Source organism: Chelon labrosus (genome assembly GCF_963514085.1).
Source record: "Chelon labrosus genome assembly, chromosome: 20".
NCBI lineage: Eukaryota > Metazoa > Chordata > Actinopteri > Mugiliformes > Mugilidae > Chelon > Chelon labrosus.
In genome coordinates this window covers 18,287,279-18,303,456 of record NC_140353.1, presented here as the reverse complement: position 1 = coordinate 18,303,456, position 16,178 = coordinate 18,287,279, and the positions used below count along the sequence as shown (strand labels likewise).

General features: G+C 41.0%; 1 protein-coding gene across 1 annotated transcript in view; it reads left to right on the top strand.

The window, feature by feature from the left end:
- The first annotated feature begins 1,890 nt into the window (after positions 1-1,890).
- Positions 1,891-16,178, top strand: part of sntg2 (syntrophin, gamma 2) — a 70,508-nt gene continuing 56,220 nt past the window's right edge. The window contains exons 1-7 of the mRNA XM_084569851.1: positions 1,891-2,340; positions 2,456-2,512; positions 2,667-2,724; positions 4,366-4,409; positions 6,241-6,282; positions 7,339-7,426; positions 10,453-10,535. Of these exons, the coding sequence (XP_084425977.1) occupies positions 2,131-2,340; positions 2,456-2,512; positions 2,667-2,724; positions 4,366-4,409; positions 6,241-6,282; positions 7,339-7,426; positions 10,453-10,535 (582 nt within the window). The 5' untranslated portion in view covers positions 1,891-2,130. The remainder of the gene's footprint in view (positions 2,341-2,455; positions 2,513-2,666; positions 2,725-4,365; positions 4,410-6,240; positions 6,283-7,338; positions 7,427-10,452; positions 10,536-16,178) is intronic.

Sequence of the window (16,178 nt, the reverse complement as noted above, 5' to 3'; positions counted from 1 at the left end):
GCAGACCATTCTATATAGCTGTTATATCACTATATTCAGTCAAGAGATTTTGCATGTACTTTGTTGGTCAGTAGCCAAACCAAGTACATGAAAAACAATCTTTTCTCTCTAGCTCTGTCAACTTCCTCAACAAAGTTTGGTTAATCGGCATGATTTTTTTTTCTTCGTGTGTTTGACTTATGTGATTTACAGCAGACAAGGCCCAGTATGTTGTATTAATAAAAAAAAGTTTCACAGTGACAAAGTAGAAAGTAATGGGAGGTGAAGCAGCTATCCTTTGTGATTGCACACGGTGACACGGACATTCTGCTTTGTGCGCCGCAAAACTTTCAGACTCGTTATTTGTCCCCTCGGCGTAGCCGCTGTGCTGCAGCAGCAGCCACATTTCCACAAAGCCTTAATTTATCGTCTGTCCTGGTGGAGAAAAGAGCACGACCTTCATTTCCAAGTTTCTTAAAAGAAATTGGTCGACCACACCGACGCACTGATTGTCACTCAGGAGCACATCATCTACGAACAGGTGCTATTCCACAGAAATACAGACATTGCCTTCACAACAATACAACAACAATCCACCAGTTGTTATTTTATCCTTCAACCCGTCACTTTATGAGGAGGTGTATTGGTAATGCTGCCATGCTTCCAGTCATTGTTGTTATGTGAAATAATAGATGCTTTCTCTAAATACTGGATCAACCCTCATGTTTCACTGCTTGTGAGTTCAGAGTGAATTCCTGTTCTGTGTAATGTTGGAGTATGAGAACTTTGATCTTTAAGTATTGGAACACCACTGAGAAGAGTAAAGCACTGCTAAAAGGATTAGATTAGTAAAGCACTCTACATCACACTATTATCAACAGTGTCGTAGGAGGTGTTTGATAATACTTGAGGTAATGGGAAACCTAGAGAATTAAATCTACCCTACCAAATGAAGCCTAAAATGCTTTACTTCTAATGAGACAGTTGATGGAACTCTGTCCTAAGCTTTCAAAGTTACAAGGGTGCTTTGGGCCACGTTACATTCGTGTTCCTGTCATTCCACCGTCCACTCTGTGTACATGAAACTCTTTACTCTGCTGTCACCTCAGTCCAATGAGCTATTGTTTTCCTGTCATATATATTAGTCTGTTCTTTCATTTGTTTATACTGTATGTCAGGTCATCCATCACCCTTATTGACTCTTGTGGCTGGATTTTGATGAGGCTTGGAGAAATATTGTAACCCGCAACATCAATAGAGCTTTTTCAAAAGATGGACCAGTATCACAGGAAGGGCTTTGAGATAGCTTAACTGCTTGTCTGTGTAATATTTTAGACCTCACAAATGGTTTCATAACTAGACCTGTGTGAACATTGGATCTCAACATACTTGGGGAAAAAAAATGACTGAGCGTCATTGTGTGGAGCGTAGCATATTTATGTTGACTTTACGCTCACCTTCATTAGTTTAATCCACAAATCTGTTAAACTAATGGAGGTGCCTTGTGGCGATAACCCCTTCCCACTTGGCAGAACTTCCCAGGACGTACGCTGAAAGACTGAAGTAGATAAATTAAAGCTAGACAAATCTGCCTGCTAAATGCTAATGGTGGCACACGTTGCAAAGATGCTAAACCAAAGGCAGCTGGACTATTCGAGTTTTCTTGCAGGTGTTTCGCAACTTTATCTGCGTAGCTTTTTCAGCTCTGCATGACCCGGGCAAAAAACAAACAAAAAAAAAAGTTTTGAAAATGCCACCAAGGTAAGGTAAGGTCTTGTTACGCTTTACAGTAACACTGTAGGATTGAAATTTAGAATTTTCAGGTATTTCAGTGAATGCCCTACACAGGGTTAAGGGTTTGATTGAGCTGCCCCGTTTTGTTTTCAGGTATTTTGTAATTCTCCTTCTACAAAGAGAACGTGCTCTTTTATCAAAGTTGTAATTTGTCTTCAAAGTGAAATTGGCCAGTACAATCACCTGAGCTTTTTACGTATCCTTTGTTTTGTGAGGGAATTCGAAGTTTGAAATTATTTTTTTTATTTATTTTTTCTTCTTGCGCTAAGGTTTCACAATGTCAAACAAAACCAATTAACCCAAACTAGACCAGTAGAACACGATACACAAGTGACACGTTGAGAAAAGAGGATTAAAATGTTCATTGTGTACGTAATTGCTCTGCTTGGAAGAAAGGAGAAATGTCAATGCTCTTCTCAATTCCAACAGACAAAATCTGGAATTGCTTTGCTGTACAAAGAGGAGACCAACAATACCTATGATGTCTGCCTGAAATTGACCAAAGAGGTATTAACCATACAGAAGCTGGATGTGGTTTGTACAAGTGGAAGTGAATCCCAAGTAAATGTAAGTGCGCCCGAGGGCTCCAGACTTACTTTGTAATTCATCCTGCATAACTCCATAATACTGTTTCAGTGTTCACAATATCCTTTTGCCAATAAGAAACTCCCACTTTCTAAAGCACAGAACTGTTGTACTGCGAAGACAAGCGACTGGCGGTCTGGGCTTAAGCATCAAAGTAAGCAGATAAGTTTTGATTATGGTGGGGGTGGGGGGAACTACAGTGGGAATGAAAAGGGATTTGGTTGGCGGAGATGACTGTTTGTTTAGCAGCAAATTCCCCCACTGAGGCACCGCAGAGTTCATCCTCATCTTCTCTGTCCTGCTTTCAGGGAGGCGCGGAGCACAACGTGCCGGTGGTTATTTCAAAGATTTTTAAAGATCAAGTAGGTAAGAAAGTATTTAATCTCACTACTGTATCCTGGATCTAGAAATGTGTTTTCAATGCCGTGTTAAACGTCGTCATCCCAGTAGATTATTAACATGAAACGCAATAATTTTGCTTCTTTCTTTCCAAGAATAATTGGAATAGGCTAAAACAGTGGAGCCCACATTTCCCACAATTCAGTAAGGCAATATAATTCAGTTATGTCCTCCTTTGACACAACCACTGACTGAGACAAACCTAATGGCATTGCCACAGGACATACTTAAGAAGAAGGTATCACTTTGGGAATGTAACTTCGCCTTGATTTAATAGAATACGTCAGCTTCTATAAGAGAGGATTGATGCCAAACTCCTTTCACCACAGTAGGTTACACACTAGACTAGTGTAAAAGTTATTTTTACGGGCTTTAAGACCTTTAATTCAAGGTATTAGTGGAGAGAGACGGTAAGTAATAGGGTAAGAGACGGGACGACACACAACAATGGTCTGGATTAGAGCCGGCGCTATGGCAATGAGTGAGCTACTGTCCTCATGGAATATATGAAATCTATTAAACATAACAAAGCTGCCGTGTGTTTAAAGTTGAATTTTTAGGGAAATGTATGTAAAATTACCCACAATGCATCCAGAATATGAAACTACAAAAGACATTACACGGTTCAAAGCGAAATGTACATTGTAGCTGTAAAATTTGGACCACTTTATGCAGCTTGTCCGGCAGAGATTAGCCTAGTTTAGCATAAATGGTGGAAACGTAGGACCACTATTAATCTGCCTCTTAAAAATACGACCGTTGGTTTTCCTTTGTTATTTTCTTTGTTAGTTAAAATGTACAGAAATCCTGACAAAAGTTTTGTTTCCCGTTAAATCAAACGTATTCCCCATCGTCTTTAGAACAAAGACATATTTTTAACTGGTAAATGGCCTTGTGTTACCAAGCACAAATGTTCCCCAAAATATCTATCTGCACCTTTAAAACAATTTTCCTTGGTTAGGCTGTTTATGTACACCTGCTGGTAGGCACCAAGTAAATGATAAGCTGTTGTAACCTTACACTACACTTACTGTTAATTAGGAGTCCAACAAGGCAGTTATCCATAACCACTGAGCATGAAATGCTGCGCAGAAGTAAACAGAAGCCAGACTGGAAGGGTAATGCTATCATGCTGTTAGCTAGACGGCAGAAAAAACATACTTTAATCGTCTTTGTCAGTTAAATTGTAAGAACTAATGACCTCTCAGGATCCCGCTATGATGCAATATCAGAGTGTCATGTGAATCATTTCTCTGTAATTTCTCTTTTTTTGCCCACGCGCTCCCTTTAATATTTTTTTGGGGGCGCAAGTGAATCATGTCTTCATATCCCGAAGACATTAAGAGCCCTCCTCACAGAGCTTTACGAATCTTTTCACAAACAGGGCATTCATTGTTTCCACTCGTGCCGCCGCAAATGAGTTTATATCCTGATTAGTTTCAAATTTCACGCTTTGCCTGTGTTCTTTCTCCGAGCCGCAGGATGTTGCCCGAGATTAGTCCGACAGAGACAGGGGTTGCTATTTCCGCCACATTACCATGTATGAAATGAGCAATTATTTCGTAATGTTTTCATTAACCTCTGACACTTGACAATTGACGCCTGCAGCCGATCAGACGGGGAAGCTATTCGTCGGGGACGCCGTGTTGCAGGTTGGTACATCAGTTCGTGACTTATTTGCTTCGAGGCTAGTTCGGGTCACAGCCAAGAGTGGCAACTTGTTGCATCTTAATTTCAGCCCTCTTTTGCTTTGACAGTGTAATTAATTTGAGGGAATGGGGGCAGAATATTTAGAAGTCTGAACTCCATGATTTTAATCAAATGAGTCATTTAATGTCTCTGTAAGAGACATGTATTGTGGTACAAATACATCGCTGTAGAATTTCACGTCACCTTAACGAAAAGATCTCATTATCAGAGTGTCTGTGGTGGATTATTACGAAGGTCACCAATAAATAATTGATGGCATTCCTTATAATAGTAGCTGTCAAAGTGGTCTAGTATTTAATAATTATATTCATTTAATCTTACAAAAAGTTAATTTGAATCTGTCTGGCAGGTTTATTGGATGTGCTGTTTATCTAGAATATCAAGTAGATTGAATGGACAGCAAGGCAATATTAACATTCCTACTGGAAGTTATTGGGTATTGTAATAAAGATAGAATTGCTACTGCTTCCACCTTCGTATCAGCAGAGTTTTTATTTTTATCTGCAGTGTGTCACAATGTAGATTATTGCAACCAATTAGGGGCAGGGCCGAGGGTCGGAAGCATGAATTAGAAGGCTGAGTCTGTAAAATGAGCAAACATTTTTAAGACTCAAATGTAAAGTAATGGTCACCGGACACCAAATGAGCAACTTTAGATTTTTGTAATATGAAATGATATGAATAAATATCTGCTATTTGTAGCTCTAAATATCCTGCAGCCATGGAGGGATTAAGAGACAGACATGTGAAGTGCCCCCCCCCCCCAAAGAGCTTTCAACATTTCAGCACAAAAATGACTCTAAACATCAGCAAGTCCTTAAAGTAGACATAGAGAACCAAATCCAGCGAATGAAAACAGAAATATGCTGAATCAGATTCAAAATTCAACACCTTTTTATTGTCACTTCCACGATACGTTAATAAAAGCGTACATAGGGGTGAGATGCTGTTTCTCCTGGTCCCACTGTGCTACATATATGCTGACGAGACACACACAGTAACTACTAGAAGTGCAGCTACTGCCGTACTACTCTACTACTCTCCAAAAAGATTTTCTAAACAGAAGATATACAGATCTATGTAGGATTAGAAAATAGCGAAGAATCCAAAAACCCTAAAGCTGCACTGTGTTCTGAAACGGCTCAGAATGACTACAAATCACGTGGCTGTGTTTTATTGTGGCCTTTTGTTTCCTCTTAACAGTTCTTTTTACATCCTTTTATTTTCCTCTATGATCCGTTTGCATATTTTTTTATATATATTTTTATTTCTTTGTGCTTGTGTCTCTCTGTAGTTTTTTTTTTGGTCTCCTCATAGAGTCTTTGAGGCCCTCGTAACGTTTCATGTCTCATCTCTCTTTGTGTTTTTTGATTTGGTATTCTACGAGGAATGTCTGTTTCTTGTGTTCTAAGTGGCTGTGCTTTATCTGTAGTGTCATTTTGTATTTCAGTGTTGTTTTTTTGTTATTTTTTTGGCTCTTTTAGTTATTTCGTGTGTCTTTGAGCCCGTTGTGTGTGCGCATGTGTTTCTCATCATGTGGGGGCTTTTTTTTTATTTTTATACTTCATACAGAGGATTAGCCCAGGAGCGTAGACCTACTCAGTAATCAACCATGGAACTCCTATGACGTTCTGAGTCTGGTAGAGTCATCGTCATATTTCAGGGCCTGTGACACCCAGTGCCCCACCCCTGCAAATGACCATAAAAGTGTGTAACAATTCCTCATCTGTGTTTTCACTTATTTGCTTTTCCTCTCTCTGTTGGTTTCTTTAGGTCAATGGCATAAATGTAGAGCACTGTACTCATGAGGAAGTTGTGAGTATATTTCTAATTTTGCCAAAAGCCAACACCCTGCCTCATCCATCCATCCATCAGTCAGTCACCCTCTATCCATCTTCTATGTTTAACACCAAATCCTCATCAATCTGAGTTCTCATCTTGGTATCAAGCAGTTTTTCTTTTGGTTTGCACAGACAAACTGAAAAGCATGAAAAGGAGTAGATGGGTATCTGGAGCTACGTGGCAATAGTGGTAGTGTTTTTCCTACATGGACTCGAGCTTTTCTCCCTTCGCTGTTTATTGCCACCATCCCCCTAGTCCTCCACACACACATTCACACACACAAACGCCCTCCTCCGGTGTTCCATCTCCCTCGGCCCAAACAGCTGTTCTCTGTATTCACCTCCAACGCGTCAAAACGCATAATGAGCGGTTTCTCTTCAGAACAAAATCCAGAGCTTTTTAATGGCAGCCTGTCACGGCGTCGGCGCTGACAGATGCTCGGGCTAAAGTAGCAAGGGCTACCGCACGCTGCAGGGGAGGATGGTGAGGGAACTGGAAGCCGATGTGCGTGCGTGTGTGTGTGTGTGTGTGTGCGCGCGCGGTGTGACCTTGCTTTGCGTTCAAGTGTCTGATTTGCTCTTTTATTTTCTCCTTTGTGCGAGATGCGCTGAAAAGAGGCAAATGCAACACTTCGTCATTTAAACCTCGCCTTGCACGAGTGCATCTTTGCAACTTGTAATCTCTGAGGACACGTTTTACATCACTTAGATAACCAGACACTGAAAGCATAATTACCTCGTGGTGTCAGCTGTCACTTTGCCGACGCCTGTCACGAGGTAAATGCCGGCCTTCATCTTCCGCCTTTTGATGATCCAAGTGAAACCACTTCAGTCGGGCTTTAACTTCTGATTAAATATTCCTCACTCATCTCCTGTTACATTTTGTTTGCTCAGGCAGTGTACAGCTTGACATGAATGTGGCTTGTTTCATTTATGCAAGATTAAATTTTATCTCGTTGCATCGCTCACAATCCCCCTCCCTCCCTCTCTCTCTCTCACTATCTTTTTCAATCTCTCTCACTCCTGCCAGGTTCACCTCTTGCGCACCGCTGGAGATGAGGTCACCATCACCGTCCGCTACCTGCGAGAAGTTCCATCATTTCTAAAACTGCCTCTAGGTAAGCCTCCCCTGCTCGAGCTCGCAATAAACTTCATTTCGCTGAGCATTCTTAGCAACAGAGAGGTAAACCAGCATTTATGGGAGATTGTGTTTTGTGCTCAAGTTAACGCGTTAAAGCGGTTCAATAGATGAGCATTTATTTCAGAGTGATAAATTGTCACGCTCGGTGGCCTGAGGCGAGCTGTAATGTCAGAAACACCCAGAGCTGCTTTTACCTTCAGCAGCTTGAAAAGATGAAATCAGAGACACTAAAATCATCCATGCGGAGCCGGGGAAAAGTGAAGGATGTAGGTGAGAGGGGATGAGAAAGTGATAGCCAGAGAGAAAACCAACAGAAAGCTGTTTAAAAGGCTAAAAGCAAATAATAAATTGTGTGGAACACTCTTATGTTAAGTGGGTTCACTTTGTCTTTTTTATATTAAGTGGAGGATTGATGAAGTGCCGCAAAGTGGTGATTACCTTAAACGGCTCCATGATATACACCGATCAGCCTCGAGATTAAAACTACCTGCCCATTAATGCCTAAGTCTCCCTTGTGCCTCCGAAACAGTTCTGACTCATCAGAGAATGGACATGGGCCTCCTGAGGGTGTCCTGTGGTGTCTTACGCAAGGACACTAGGTAGTGGAAGTCTCTGGGTCCTATGGGTTGAGGGGGCTAGGGCTTGTTCCAGCGCATCTCACAGTTACTAAGTCGGTTTGGGATCTGGGGAGTTTGGAGGCTGGGGTAACCCATAGCCTATTTTTCAGATTTTTGAGCCGTTTTTGTGGTGTGGCAGACCACGTTCTCCTGCATCGGGGGATAGCTGCTGCCATTGTGTATATAGTTTCTATGGTGTGGTTATGCCTGGTCAGCAACATTGTTTAGGTGAGTGCTATGTGTCTAAGTAACTTCCATATGAATGCCGGTACAAGAGGTTTCCAAGCAGAACATTGCATTGAAATTAAATGATCAGTGGGGACGGCTGTGGCTCAGTAGGTATCCAGATGGTTCGTGGTTAGATCTCCGGGACATTAAGCACAAAACACATTGAGAATATCCAGCAGAACGACACATCAATCGGCTGTGGCTCAGTAGCTACAGCCGATTGTCCTCAAACCATGATCGCGAGCGGTTTGATCCCTGGGACATTTAGCGCATGCTGAAGTGTTCTTGAGCAAGACACTGATACCCAAGTTCCTCACAGTTCTTGGCCACGCCGGTGTGTGCTTGTGTGCATGAATGGGTCGCTGTGAATGGGAAGTGCTTTGAGTGCCATTGGGTAGGAAAGCGCTATAAAAATACAAGATTTGGACTGCAGAGTAAAAGCAGCCACTGTTTTCTAAGCATACAAACTTCTTTGGACCTCATGAAGCCATTTCTGTTTATGGAAGCTGTGAGAAGCAAAATGAGGAACAATCTAAAATTTAAAACATATTTAGCTTGGTTTACACTTCTTCTGCTTACCGCATGCTGTAAATACCCATGTGATTTCATAGTTGTGGCATCTTTTAATTCCAAAAAACTAAATAATCTGTCGCATCCAGTTTGTCAGGACTGTGTGGGTATGGTTTGATCCGACTCATTGTACAACTACAGTGGTCCGATCAATTTAAATAATTAATTGATCGACTTGTTTTTGATTTATAGGCTAAATGATTAATGAGGTAAAGCACGACAAACTCAACATTACATAGGTTTGTCTTCAAAGAAATGGTATGAGATTTGTTAGCAAAGTTACTAAGTTGTGTCCAGCTACATTGTCACAGAGTTGCAGGGAGTGGCTCCCCTTGAAAATGACTTGGAGGCAGCTTATTCACCAGTAGCCTGCACACACCTTTAGATGGACGCCACTAAAATTTCTGCTTAGAGTAGCTAAATCTGTCAAACTTCTCCTATACCGAAATGTCTTTTTACTTCTCTTTTAATACGTAAGGTGAGTTAGTAGGCTCTATAGCTTCTGGAAGCTGGTTTTGATCATGTTTGGCAGGGCTAGGCCAGCTGTCTTATTTCTCTTGGCTCCAGCTTCATTTTGAACAGACAGATGTGAATCTAGTACTGATCTGACTATCGGCAAGAAGCCTTTTCCTTTGACCTCATAGTGAATGTATAGGTAGCAATAAACTAATTATTATTATTATTATTATTGTTATTATTATTATTATTCCAGTCTGTAGCACGTTGTGTGACTAGCATCTGGGACATTGATTTATAACACCCACACTGCTGAGCTACCAATATTTCTTGTCTCAGCTGTAAGCAAATAGAAGAAATGAAGCTCCATGTAATACAAACCATTCAGTCTCCACTAGCAAACATGATAATCATTTTGTACAATTTACCTAATTACGAAGAGCACACAGATGTAGAAGAATAATTAATACTAATAGGCATACATAAATATTTATGGCTCAGTTGATAAACCCGTACATATTGCTAAATTCAAAGCGAGCGCCGTGAGAAATCCAGCCTTCACATCTTGTTGTGGGAGGTTAACATTCATAGGAAGGCGTCAGTGCAGAGACAGCTTTCGCTGTAGGCTGTTTGGCCCGTCGAATTGTGGTTTTGTTGCCCGAGAGCGAGAAAGGTTCATGCCGTATTCTCTCTAAGCCGTCCTTTGTTGTACCATGGCACAAATGACAAGCAGGAGAGGCCAGAAGCCGCTTGCCACACTTTACAGAGTGTGACCGGATCACAAAGCAGGTCCCCCCCTCCCCAACACCAGGCTAATATCATATCAAAGAGCAGCATTCGTCTTTTTTGGATGCTGCCTGTGATGTACACTGCATGGCTTAGAGGCAGGGCAGCAGAATCATGTCAATAATAACCCTTAAAATGTAACTCTGTGTACTGGGCCTCACTATGTGACATAATGTGCACTTCCCAATTACTTTTCTTTGTTTCTGAAGGGATAAAATAGTCATAGACATGAAGTCAGACTAAATGTTTAACTGTGATTCTTCAGAAGGCTTTTTTATTTTTTTGGAAAGGGGCACAGAACATAAATCATTCTGTTTTTTTAATTTTTTTTTTTTTTTATCCTCAGGTTCTCCAGGGCTGGATCACAGTCGAGTGTCCTCCCCGCTCTTCGACAGTGGCTTACACTTGAATGGAAATGGAAACGGCACAGTAAGAAAGATCTTTTTGATGTTGCATGCGGCTATTTGACTGGAACGCTTTTGACTTGTCTCCCGATCAGGAGTTAGATCTTCTCGGATTTGAAAGGCGACTGATGCTTACAGCACCAGGGAAAATGAGCTTGTGAGTGTGAAGATTTTGATCTGAGGGGTTCATTCATAAAAATAATTAACACCTTCTGAGTAGTGTTCTACCAAATTGTAAGATAATGAAGGCTTTTGAACATGCAGTCCTTTTAAAGGAGCCTCTTTGCTTTATGTTTCTAGTTTTTTTTATTATATTTTGAAAGCCACATAACTGGAAATACAGCCATGATGTACAAGATGCTGTGTTCAAACAAACAAAGCGTTAGTACTGGTGGTGCAGTATGTCCATTAAGGCTGTTGGTGCCATTTGGTGCCGTTCATAGTGACAAATCCTCCTTTCAGTAATGAAGCAGCATATATAAGCACAAATGGTTTGGGAATGTTTGATATACATGTGGACCTGGAACTGCTTCATACAAAAAATAAGCCTTCTTCTGATTCCAGTTAGTACGATGAACTGATCTTTAATGACAGACTGTTAGATGTCTTCATCTCCGTCCACTGTTCTAGAGAGCAATGCCTGTAAACCAAGACCCTGATGCTGCTCGGTCTACTTGAGTGTTTCCTGTTATGGAATTTAAAAATGTCTTCTGTGAAAAAGGTGGCTTGCATATCAAATATTGAAGAACCAACACACCCACACATTGAGACCGGCTTTTACCCCCTGGCTAAGGTACAGTCAGGCAGACGGATACAGGGATTTACGTGGGGTCACCGAAGTCCATTAACTAATAAAAATTGAAGAAGGTGTAGGTTGTGAGCAGCACGTTAGGGGACCGGCCACCAGCAGCTCTGTTGCTCCTTTTGTGTCCACACAAGGAACACCATTCAGCCGTAGGTTTTTACAGATATGGAAACGTACGGATAAGGAATTAGTAACATGTTTGCAAACCTTGTTTGAAGCTGGACGTGCACTGTGAAAAAATGGTCTCTTGTAGAAAGGTTTCTGTTGAAATGGCAAAATGTTTGTTGCACTACAGCAATGACCACCAGGGTGAGCTTTAGCATCAAGTCTCAGTAGCTGTGCTGTACTAGCGCTTATATTATATCCATTGGTCATGTGTTGGGACTTAATTTATTACTATTTTATAGCAATGTGACAATCTTTCCTGCTTCTTTACCATTATTGCTTGTTTGGCTGCTAGTTTAGTCAAAACTAATCTGTCACTATGGCTAGATTAGCTGTTGATGGTAGCCATAGCCTCCCCATTGTTTAAACTGGTTTTCATATTGTATTTCATCTTTATATACCACTCAGTATGTGAAGATAGTTTACTGTGTTAATGAGTTCAGGTGTCTTGCACTGACGGAGTAATTCACGTTTTAACCTTTAAATTGTCAAAATTAGTAAGTTGCTAGGCTAGTTAGCTAACTATAAAGCAAGTACTTTAGCCCCATAGATTGGTAGCTAGCAACAACATTAATACTAGCTAAGTTAGCTAAGCTGTCAAAACAAAAAAATAGTAAAAGTATTAAATATAACATAAAACCATATTTTGGTAAAGTTAGTTAAATTTGTTGTCAACTTTAACTCTTGTTCCATTTAATAACATGGAGCAGTTTACGTCTTATGCCTTTAGATTCTAGCCTGCTTGCTTTATCATCTGTATATCTGATTTGTAGTTGAGACATCACCTTTTCAAGAAATCATGTAACAAATAAGTAGTTTTACTGTTGAGCAAAAAGTAAAGTAATACTTTTTCACTAAGAAAACATCTAGTCTGTGCTTCAGTGTCTGCTCCAAAATCATAGAAACCATCCACTTACAGCTAATCTCACTGTATTAGTGAATAAATTTCATTTGGACTGGAGGACAGTAGGAGAAAATCAACTCTGATCTCTGGCTGTGGAAACTCTCCGTATTTATCATAGCTTGCTCAGCAGGACTGACCATTAGCCAGGCAGCAGCGGTGCTATCAGCTGCTGTCCGATCTTCTGCCTCTCTTTGTGGTACTCTGATACAAATCCACTGTGACTTTGACATGTTATTAAATCTGAAGTAATCCTTAATGTCCTCTACGCATATATATATATATATATATATATATATATATATGTGTGTGTGTGTGCTAGGACGGTTTTGAGCTCTCCGCAATGTTGGTCCCAGCCCTGATGGCAGACTATTCTGGAACCAAAAGGGGGCCTGGCGGAGGGGGGGGAATGTTATCTCAGACAAATTTTTCCTTTTGTTCTTCTTCCCTTCACTGATGTCAGAATAGGTCAAACTGTGACACTTCTGTGTTGCAGACATGCAGAGAACACCGGAAAATGTTCATTAACTCTTCTGACTTATAAGCAATACAGGCTAGTGTTGAAAATGAGTTGTTTTCCTTTTATGGGTGCTTTCACACCTCTTTCATTGTTCCAAAACTGGAAGCATTTATCCCTCAGGTCGGTTTGTTTGTGCTGCTGTGACAACAGCAATCGCACTCTGTCCTGGAACAAATGAACCGAGCTGAGCCTTGGTAGAGAGGGTGGTCTCAGCCGGGTTTCATGCACTCAGCGGAGCGGTTGGTTCGCAGCGCATAACACATGTTGCCCACAAACTGGTACGACTCTCTATGTAACCAAGTAGTTTACTTGATGCATCTTTGGAAGAGTGCCCACCCGACAGGTGTGTGGCAGCAGCAGTGCACCTTCTCATCATATAGTCTATATGTTAATGTTCTCTCGCTCAAACTGAACATGTTGTTCAAGTACAGAAGACTACTACATGAACCACAGAACTGCAGTAAATGCCTCTGCTCCTGCTCCACTTTCGATTAGATTATTTCCTGATTTCTGGAAATAAGTTTTCCAGCAAAATTATGACCAATCACAACATTATTTACAAGGACATTGTGTTGATGGTTTCAGAACTTTATCTCGACTGTAAACATGAACTGAGCCAAGGTTAAATACAACATTGTATGAACAACTCCCTGAATCAGAACAAAATATAGACGTGGAGGCCCCCTAAAGAAGGACATGTTTCTTTTAAATTAATTCATCCTTCATTTACTTTTAGATGGCTCTTAGGCTACAGCTTTATACACAATTTTCTCAGATGTCAAGCATAAACTGGCCCTTTTTTTCAATAGCTCAGCAGCAAAATGGACCAAAACGTTTAAGGTTTTTCATATTGATTTCGTATCTACAGCCACACAATCTGGGTCCGACCTCTGCTCGCAGCAACACAAGTGCCCGTTTGATCTCATGTGTAAAAACACTGCAGCAGTTCAATCAGCGGCTGTGGTTTTGCAGGGTGGAAAGGGTCAAAAGGGAAGAACGAACAGTCAGAATCATTCATTTAGTTCCGTGTCGTCCCCACAAAGCTGCCACTGGCTCCTTGAGCTTGCTTGATCTTGGAGTGCTGATGTCTGTGATTACAGTGTATACTGCTGGGATTATAGGTGGGAGTAGCTTCACTGTAGAAGCAGCTGATTTCATGGGGGTATTTCAATGGTGATACAGCCAGCTCACTGTTCGCTCTAAAAACATATGGTAAATGCACTGTATTGACGAGCCCATGAAAGAACTGTTCAAATAAACATTTAATGACCAAATGAATGTATGGTAGTTAGCTGCAGTAGTTCAGTTGTAGAGCTACTCTGACAAAACATAATATAAATGTTTAATTTTTCCCCGAAGCCAGTATCTCTCACTTTTAATGTTAATGCTTCAATAAATTGCATATTAATACGGTAATGTATAATGAAAAGAGTGGCCTTAAAGACTGCTTGTCTGGCTCGCCATTTCACATGAATTATTCAGAGAAAGCATGAAGGACAGCAGGTGGCCATTTTAACCTTTCACAGATAATCCAGATTTAAAGTGTTTCCATTTAAAACCCAAGCGGGCGCCGGAGAAGGCAAAACATCCCCGTACGCTGGGTCCTCGCACGATCTGCAGTTCTCTCAGTTCCCACCGTGTGCACATGGTTTGTCTGAGGTAAACGGTAGATCCTGACACATGCTTACCTATGCAAAAGCTCGGTATGACTCCGTGTGACACGACGGGTCAGCCGGCTCCGGCAGCGATCTTTACATTCAATTCCCTGGTTGAAAACAGTGCGCCTGACGAATGCAATTAGCCAGCCGGTGTCCTCACTCCTGAAACAACATTTTAGAGCAGAAAAACACAAAGCTGCAAAAGCTGGGGCTCCGGAGAGTTTTTTCTCTTCTCACAAGTAAGGGCTATTATGTGAGGGGTTGTTTTTGTTGTAAGAGTAATTGCTTGTTGTGCTGAGTTTGTCTGCAGTCCAGTGTAAGGCATCAGTTCACGTTCAAGAGTATGATAGGAAGCCTGAAGATAGAGGTTTGAAGGAAAGTAGGCCAACCCGTAACTTTATTTTTATTTATTTATTTATTTTCCTGAAAGAGAAAAACAAAACTGACACTTCATGGTATTCAGGAGTTCGTTAAGCCTGTAGTTGGCCGACAGTTTGCATGGTAACTGACCTCGGATGAACCTCGCAGCTTTTGTGCGGTCTTTGTTGTAAAGCAAAGATTAATTAGGTGCCAATGTAAATTCTTTGCACAAATATGCTTGAGTTATCTCACAAGTAAATGTTACAAATATGACACATCAGTGATCTGTGCTGATCAACACTCAGCTGGTCAGAATGTCACCAAACACTGATTGTGTGTCTAGGCTCAAAACCAACTCCTAGTCAAATTAGCCACATGAAAAAAAAACTAAAAAAAAAAATATATATTCTGAGCAGGATGCTTAGCTCTGACATTAGTGATACGAGGGCACATTTTTTTTACTGCACTCCTGGCCGAGTGGCGCTGTCCATGGTGCTGAAATGGAAATTTCATTCTGGCATGTTTAAATCAGCACCTTGTCTCTGGTTTTGTTGTGATTTATGTCAAGTGTGACCATGATGAAAGAAATGTGATGGATCTGAAAAGAAAAAGTATTAAAATATCCTCACAAAGGCATTAACCTCTAGCTGAGCCTTTAAACATTGCGTTGACACTGTGTGCAGGAGTGGCCACTTTGGTAGTAACTTGAAGGGGCAACCTACAAGTCTGTTCGGGATCCTGTGATTAATTACATGGTTGAATTAGATAACACACTTCAGAATAAATACGGCATTCACAACTGCTCTGTAAGTACAGCGGAGTGAATTTGAAGGCCAGGTCAAAACGTTGTGCTGTTCTTCATGTTTTTTTGAGTTGTTCCTAAACCATTTTTGTGTGTGTGTCTGTGTCGAGCTGCATCCTGCCATCAAGGAGTGGGAAAGGCATTCTGTATCATAGCATGCCGGGGCAACCATGCATATTAAAAACAATGACCTCATTGTTCAAGAGCTCGGAAGCTAACGGGGTAAAAGTTTTTAAGAACTTAGTGCCTGAAGCTGAAGAGTTTTTCTGTGCCGTGGTTGAGGATATTGTTTTTTTTTCCTTAGTTGTGACCTTGATGCTCGATGACAACCACCAAAGGAGGGAACAAAACACGTTGGAACTTGTATGAAGGCAGGAGCGATGTCCTTTCTTTATTGTTTCTGACGTCCAGATACGTTACAACATGAACACCCAAAGTATAAGCAAGAAATGCTTTT